The sequence below is a fragment of the Nothoprocta perdicaria genome, unplaced genomic scaffold (assembly GCF_003342845.1).
Source record: "Nothoprocta perdicaria isolate Ctin4 unplaced genomic scaffold, notPer1 scaffold_625, whole genome shotgun sequence".
In the NCBI taxonomy this organism is placed as follows: Eukaryota; Metazoa; Chordata; class Aves; order Tinamiformes; family Tinamidae; genus Nothoprocta; species Nothoprocta perdicaria.
The window spans coordinates 33,935-42,442 of record NW_020455894.1 but is presented as its reverse complement, the minus strand read 5'-3'; the positions used below and the strand labels follow the sequence as shown (position 1 = coordinate 42,442).

Below are 8,508 nucleotides of genomic sequence, written 5' to 3'. Positions count from 1 at the left end.
TCATCAGTGATGCTGCATCTCACCCTGCCTGCTGCTGCTGCAGCACATCTTCATACATCTATGTGTCCTTAGGCTTTCACGTATGGTTTATGTATATCACATTTTTAACAGAATGAGTGCTTTTTTTTATTGAGAAATGGACATTTTGTTAGMTGCTTCAGATATYATTGTGCCTTTCTTTTCTTTCTTCCATATTATAAAGATTATAAATATTATACACTATTTATAGGTTATATATCTATAAATAATATGCAATATTAATTATGGTATGCAATAATATAACATAGTATRTTTTATAATAAGTGATTATAAATAATTATGTGATATRAAATATAATAAATTGTTATAATTTTATACATATTATAATATATATTATGTACTATAATCTATAAATATTATTTTCCATTATTTTAATCTCATGTTCATGGATGATATGCTCTCTGGAGTACACTGCTTTTAACTCCTTCACCTTCCCGTTGAGCAGGCCCATGCCTTAGGGTTTTATTGTGAGCTCACTGCTGCTTGACTGCCTGATGGGCCAGCAGCATCCCTATGCAGGATATGCATGGGATATATTTTTGAGGTCATTCCTGCTGCAGCAGCTAATAGGCCAGCAGCAGGCACATGGCTTGGATGCCGTGTCTCATGTCAGGGCTCCCTCAGTACCTCACAGGGCAGCAGCAGGCAAATCRCTTGGATGTTGTGAGCTCACTTCCCGCAGAGTCACTGATAGTCACTGATGCTGATTGTGAGGTCACAGTAGCTGGAATGCCTGATAGGCCAGCAGCAGGCACATGGCTTCAATGATGATTGTGAGGCCACAGTCCTGCTGGGGGGACTCAGCACCTGATAGGGCAGCAGATTGCACGTGAGATGGAAGGTGACTGTGAGGCCCCAGCTCCCTGAGTGCCTCCTAGGCCAGAGGTGGGTACAAGGCTCAGGTGTTGATTTTGAGGTCACGGCTGCACGACGTCTTGACAGGCCGGTAGCAGAGCCGTGGCTTGCCAGTGACTGTGAGGTCACTTGYGCCTGAGTACCCCATAGGCAAGAAGCAAGCACATGACTTGCTCACTTACTGTGACATCCCTTCTTCCTGAGCAGCAGACAGACCATTAGCAGGCACAAGGTTTGCATCTTGGTTCTGACGTCACTGCTGCCTTAGCAGGGTGCATCAGGGACACAAAGGGGACAGGAATAGGCAGGGCAGCAGTGAGGACCTCCCTACCTGAAAGCAGCAGGTCCAGGTGCAGCAGCTCTTAAAAGAGTTGTAAGGGCACTTACTGCAGGCACAAGGATAAGATGAGTCACTTAGAAGTTAAAGACAATTGAGGAATGGGAGGAGAGCTCAGAGCTCACTGCAGGGAGAAATCCTCACAGCCCATCACACAGTAAGTTTCTGGCTGCGGGACACTACTGCTGTGGGTCCTGGAGGGTTCTTCTGAAGCAGGTACCTTCCTCAGCTGCTGGAGTCTATCAGAGTGGTGCTTTCAGTTTTCTGTTTGGACATTTAGAGCGTGGATTCCCAGCCATACAACTGGAGGGACAGGGTATCATGACTGTCCTCACAGGCACYATGCAGGGGTGTGAACCCTGAGAGTGCACCCAGGTCTGTAATTCAGAGCCGTGTCCCTGCTGCCCAGGGTGTTGTGTGCCTGGGACAGTGACTCTGCCACCTGGGAGAGCAGTGCTCAGCCTCCCTTGGGAGCTCCTCACCGTGCTGCTGGGAGAAGCTCTGAGTGGAAGGAGTGACCCCTGGCAGGCCACATTCATTCCCCCTTTGACAGGGTGCTGTGTGGATCAGAGCTGCTTTAAGCTTCAKCTCAGCTTCTGAAGGGGCCTTTTCAAGGCCCATTCAAGAAGAATGTCAAGGAAGTGGTTTCTGTAAAGATAAAGAGCATTCCCAARTCTTTGGGTTTCCTACTGTCTGAGGGTGGAGCTGTTGGGTTTGGACAAAAGACTGACACTCTAGTCAAAAGGACAAAAGACYTTTTACTGTGARGAACCTCAGAAAGCCCTTTCCCCACTCAGGAGAGGATCTATGAGCACTGACATGGAAAAGATACAGGTTAGAGGAAAAAGCTCCTAGAAGGAAAAGCTCCAGGCTGTGGAGATAAGATTGAAGAATGAGAAGAAACTAAAAATAGAAGTAGTGTGAGTGGGGTAGTTTGGAAACTCCCTGTTATCCCCTTCAATGGAGACATCTTCCTCTAAGCAGACCTCCCCATGTCTCCCCTCCCACCCAGCAAAGCTGCTGCCCTCATCCATGCCATAGCTCACTCTTTAGCAGCCTGAGCAGCTGCAGAAGGAAGGAGCATGTCTCCTACAAGAGGCCCATTTCCCACTGCACAAAAAATGCCTGAGAGTGACTGTCCTGCAGTGTTGCCATTTGGGAGATGGTGTGCACGGCTGTGTGAGGTGAAGGCTTTCCTGAATGCCTGTCCATCTCTCGCTCCTTGCCTTCCCTTTGTTAGGAAGTTCACAGTATTGTTCCTTATATCCTCACCTCTGTGCTGCTGTGGTTTTTTGCTCTTGTGCTCTCTGGGGTTAAGGAGAGGAATTCAGCTGCAGTTCACACAGTAACCTCCCACTTGCCTTTCCCATTGTCTAAGGAAAGAGTGAAGATGGTTAAAAACAAGGTGAGGGTAGTGTTCATCTCACTGGGACGGAGTCATCTAGAAAGGGTTGGATCAGCCCCTGCCTTTACTGCAGTGTTTCTCTGCTTGGCCAGAGTGGGAGCTGATGTGACTGACTGAGGTACAGACACCTCTGCTGAGGAGGGCAAGGCTGGGGAATGAGTCTCTCATAAGCATCTTCTCTTTCAGGCACAGTTGGCATGCATGCTGTATTTGTCTTTCACAATGATCGAGACTATTTCCACTGGGTCACTTGACCAAATCCTCTTCACTGAGCTCACAGCACCCATCCACAGCTATACCAAATGCAGAGGCAGTTTGAACCCTCCATTTACACGCTTCAGTAAAGTGAGACTGAAGGCAGAAGTCCATGCACAAACCAGCAAGCACAAACTGGCATTCAGAAATGCCTGCTGAATGAAGGGAAGCGGAGCTGAAATGTGGAGGCTACTATGAGGAGTGGAATGAGTTTTGTTCAGAGAAGTCTATGCTTTTCCTCCATGGACAGTTGTCAAAATGGCAGCAGCTGCTTGGGACACTGGTCTTCTCAGTGCTGTGCTGCACACTGCAAAGACATTTTCCGTAGTGTTCTGCCAGGGAGATGCCCTGGGACAATTCTTCTGTGAAATTGCGCAGATCTTCAAGGTGTCCTGGTCAGATACTTACCTGCAGGAAGCTGGCACTCTGGTGGTTAGTCTTTGATTAGCATTTGGATGTTTTGCTTTCACTGTGTTGTCCTATATGCAAATCATCTCTGCTGTGCGGAGGATCCCTTCTGAACAGGGTTGGCACAAAGCGTGTCCCGTGTGCCTCCCTCACCTGTCTGTCATCTCTCTGTCAGCATTGCCATGTTTGCTCCCCTGAAGCCCTCCTCCATCTCTTCCCATCTCTGGATCTGGTGATGGCAGTTCTCTGTGCTGCGGTGCCTCCAGCAGTGAACTCCCTTGTCTAAAGTATGAGGAACAAGGATGCACTGGGGCAAGTCATCGAACTGGTGCTAGCTCAATAGCAGTAAGCTGCCCATCCCCCTTCACAAGTGATTTCTAATAAATCATGGACAGCTTTAGTGCTTTAGGTGTTTTCTCTCTGATGATCATGTTTGTACAGTGATATYTGAATTCACCCTGCTTTTCAAGAGGCATGAAGCCTCCACAGAGTCATAGAATGCTTAAGGTTGGGAGGGACCTCAGAGGTCATCTAGTCCAACCGCCCTGCACACGCAGGGTCACCTAGAGCACGTGGTACAGGGCTACATCCAAGCGGGTTTTAAAGATCTCCATATAAGGAGACTCCACAGCCTCTCTGGGCAGCCTGTCATACTGTCATAGTCCTCCTTGTCATACTGAAAGGCCTTCTGCAGATGTGTCCACCACCGTGTCAGACCTGGCCTCCCTCTAATAAAAGGAAATGTCCTCAGTGTAGTGCTTGGAAGTTGAGCTCTTCTTCCAATGTTGTAGTCAATTTGCTCAAGAACTTCCATCCTGAAAGGGGCTAGCTTTTCTGGAGCTGTCCATGTGCTCAAGGCAATGAAATTATGGGCTGATGAAATAGAGAATGAGGGCAGGATTCAGCTCTCATTCCTCTGTACACAGGACAGCATGAGAGCTCTGCCCTGCAGCCCCACCAGTCGTTTCTGCTTCCCCAGGGATGGAGCAGCCTGCCCTGAGCTGGTGCACAGAGAAACCTGCTTCTCTTTATCATTTTCTGTCTCTGAATGCTGTCCTGCCTTTCTCCACAGATATCCCTGATCCCCAGAGACTCTTTTTTTCCAGATGAGTGGGTGCACGCTGGCCTGACTGATCCTGAAAGTTCAGCTGATCCTGAACCCTCCTCAGTGCTCTGCAGAGGGCCCTGGGCTGGTAGTGCTGTTCCTCAGAGCGAGTGCACAATACTGTCTCTGCACTGGCCATGCTGGTTGGATGGGAAGCAAACCCAGCCAAAGAGGGCTTATGACCACTGACACTGCTCCCACATGGCTGTGCTCAGGGGTGGTGCTCAGAGTGACCCAAGGGCATTTGCAATAGCAGGAGATATGTTTGGGATTGAACTATCTCCAGCCCATGGCGACTCACTGGGGGTACATGAATCACTGTCCACTTCTCCTTCCTTGAGTTCATATTGCCTCTCCATGGGTTGCAGAGCCCTCGTTTCCCTATGCATGCTGGGATTTTGTGCTTCATCACCTGGTGACTCCAACATGGACCATTCCTCACTCTGTGAGGCTGCACTCACTGCCCAAGCCCACACCCATAATGTCCCTAGAGATTCCTTGAGCTCTCTTGGGGACTCAGGTGCCCTTCAAGAAGATTGAGTATCTGTCATCAGCACCATCACTTGTGGGACAGCCTCACATAAGGAAATCAAAGACCATTCAGCATCTCCACTGGCACTGGTCACCATGAAAAGAAGCTCGAATCCAGCCCTTGGTCCCTAATAGATCATACAGAGACTCTGATCATGCCCCATGAAGTCCACAGAGTGCACAGCAGAGCAGCAGGTGCTTTTGTGGTACAAGGCCTTGTATGTGTTCTTGATCCCAGCTGCTGAAGAAAGGCCAAACTTTAGGCTGTTACAGAGGAGATCTCTTTTTATTACAAGAATGACATTCTGGCATAACGTGCCATAAGCAATAAGCTTGGCTCTGTCTGAACTTACAGGACATATGCACATGGAACCCTATTACTGTCAGGCTATGAGAACCACTGGGCCATATACCCAGAACACAGCACAGAAGGACAGCATGGGAATGAAGAAAACTCCTGAAAGAAAAAAATCCTGCTTCTGCTGGTGGACATGGGAAACTTATAGACAGCACACAAAGGCTTCAGGGAAGAAATGTCACTCTTATGGCAGTGGAGGAATGGTGCTGACATGCACAGGGTCCACAAGCCGCTGCCTGACTCCCCTCCCCTCTGCTCTCCCTCCACTAGTAATGCTGGTGCAGAGTGCTGGAGAGGGAAGGGATGGGCCCACACCTGACTGCCACACTCACAGGAAGGGGGTGTGAGATCACACCCTGACTGTGGCCAGGGGAGCTGAGCTTTCCTGATGAACATGGGAACCATGGTCTGACCCAATCTGTACCCATCCAAGCTGTCCCATGGGCTCTCCTGCTCTCGGTTCCAAAGAGACTTGAAAAAAGGGAAACTACTCCTTGAACTGGGAGCACCTAGCGAGCTCAGACTAGCAGGTCCTAATGTTCCTCCATCTCCACATATGATGTAGGAAGCCCAGCTTCCTGCCTCAACATTGTCTCAGAGAGTTACAGTTTGCTGAGGACAAGTGGAATGAACCAAAACTTTTTATTGTTTTTTTTTTTGTCTTTACAAGAATGCAATGTATGAGAGGAAACAAAAGAAATGAAGAAAAAAATAGCTTTGAGGCCACATGTATTGTAAATGAAAAGTGGATGCACATGGGATAGCTATGGGGCTGGCTATGGGGCTGGCTATGGGGCTGGATACCTATTGGACGAGTTTCCTCAAAGCATCCTTGAGCTCCTTGTTCCTCAAGCTGTAGATGAGGGGGTTCAGTGTTGGAGGCACCACTGCATACAGAACAGCAACCACGAGATCCAGAGCTGAGGAAGAGAGGGTTGGAGGCTTCAAGTAGGCAAAGATGAGTGTGCTGACAAACAGAGAGACCACAGTCAGGTGAGGGAGGCACATGGAAAAGGCTTTGTGCCGTCCCTGCCCAGAGGGGATCCTCAGCACAGCTGTGAAGATCTGCACATAAGACAGCACAATGAAAATGAAACACCCAAAGACTAAACAAAGACTAACCACARGAACCCCAGCTTCCCTGAGGTAGGTGTCTGAGCAGGAGAGCTTGAGGATCTGGGGAATYTCACAGAAGAACTGCTCCACAACATTGCCTTGGCAGAGAGGTAATGAAAATGTGTTCCCAGTGTGCAGGGCAGCGTAGAAAAAACCACTGGCCCAGGCAGCTGCTGCCATTTTGGCACAAGCTCTGCYGCTCATGAGGGTCCCGTAGTGCAGGGGTCTGCAGATGGCCACAAAGCGGTCATAGGCCATGACAATGAGAAGAAAATACTCTGTCGCAAGTAAGAAGACAAGCAGGAAGACCTGGGCAGCACATCCTGAGTAGGAAATGGCCCTAGTGTTGCTAAGGGAATTGGCCATGGATTTGGGGACAGTCACAGAGATGGAGCCAATGTCTAGAACAGAGAGGTTGAGGAGGAAGAAGTACATGGGAGTGTGGAGGCGGTGGTCGCAGGCTACAGCTGTGATGATGAGGCCATTGGCCAGGASAGTAGCCAGGTAGATGCCCAGGAAGAGCAAGAAGTGCAAGAGYTGCAGCTCCCGTGTGTCCATGATTGCCAGGAGAAGGAACTCATTAAGGGAGGTGCTGTTGAACATTTGTTCCCCTAAGGCATCAGAGATAGTCCAAAGAAGAAAGGAAAATGAGAAGTGAGAACAGATTTTGCAAGAAAATTGAAAAAAATAAAACCCACAATTTTTCATACTATGCTCCCTGTATTGCCTCTCTTTTGCTGAGAGGATCTATGTGTTATACCGTTTGCTGAGAGGATCTATGTGTTATACTTTGCACTGAGTGTGCTGTGAGGAGCAGGAGTCTCTGCCCATGGCTGCAGAAAAGTTCATCCTGCATAGTTAGTGGGAATGAGAATGAGAATGGGTCTGAACAGCTCTGACATTCACAGTTTCTGTCGTGTGAAATCCAGTTGTCATGTGGAAGGGCTTTTCAGTGTCTTCACTATCAGTTCTAATAAATGAATGTTGAGGAAYRAAGTTTTAGAGTTTCTGTTTGTTTGTTTTTTAAATTTACTTATTTTCCTTCAGATGACCCTCAGAGGTAGAAATCCATGGCATTCCTGCTGTGAGTCCTGTGATGAAAGAAGACACTGCCACTTGCTGCATAATGAGCTAATTAACCTTGACTCCAGTGTCTGGTGTTCCCACCTCTGTCAGCTGGAGGATGAGCATACTCATATGCTGCCTTAACAAGAAARCAGCCACAGCTGAGGGCAGAGGAGTCCAGTTTGAAAGTGCAGATCTGCAAACTTCCCTCCTTTCCTCAGAGAAGCCGAGAGAGGTCTCCACACTTCTCTTTTAGCCAAGCATGCCCATATGCAGCCTCTMATCACCAGTTCCACATTCTTCTTATTTATGCACCTTCTTCAGAGTTTCTCACAATCAAAGATGCTATGAGACAGCAGGGCCTTTGTGGAGGGCAGCTCAAAGSCTGGCAAGACACAACAGAGTTACCATCAAATATCCTAAAGMGGGTCTTTCCTTGAGGSTAGARTCRGCTCAGTTCYCACTCCAYRGACTGGGTCCTGGAGCCCCATAGGTTAGAGGGGCAACTTCAYACCCACACAGACCCCTCTGTTGCACAACTCRTGGGGCAGCTATCTGAMCTGCAGCTGAAAACCTCCAACTCCAGAAAGCCCAAGAGGAAAACAGGAACAGCATGGWCAGGAGGGGAAACAAGGAGCGGTGCCATGATCCTGCTGCCAAGGGAGGCAAGGAGAGAGAGAGCCACAGGCACTTTGGAAARCCTTCACCTTGCCAGTTGGACATGCTACCTCACAGACTGTGACACTGAAGGGCAGATGACCTTACTCCCCAGCTACGTCCATGGTAGGAGAGATGCATCTCTCCTCTGCTGCAGGTCTGTCTGCAGAGGCGGTGCCTCACGATCTTCACTCCTTGGCTTTGGGGCAGAGGCTCTGCTAGGTGGGAGAGAAGACATGTTGGGCTTACTCAGAGGAAGGTGTCTGCATCAGCGGAACTAAGCATGACTTGCCAAATCCATCCTGCCATGATGGTTCTGTTAGTTCCTCTTATTCCCCGATCTTCTCTGCTGCCTRGAGCAGTCCCTGCCAGGAGCT

General features: G+C 48.8%; 1 protein-coding gene across 1 annotated transcript; it reads right to left on the bottom strand.

The window, feature by feature from the left end:
• Positions 1 to 6,097: 6,097 nt before the first annotated feature.
• Positions 6,098 to 7,012, bottom strand: LOC112956382 (olfactory receptor 14C36-like). Its single transcript, XM_026049884.1, has one exon. It carries the CDS (start codon positions 7,010 to 7,012, stop codon positions 6,098 to 6,100), a length of 915 nt encoding a protein of 304 aa, XP_025905669.1.
• Positions 7,013 to 8,508: the final 1,496 nt, after the last annotated feature.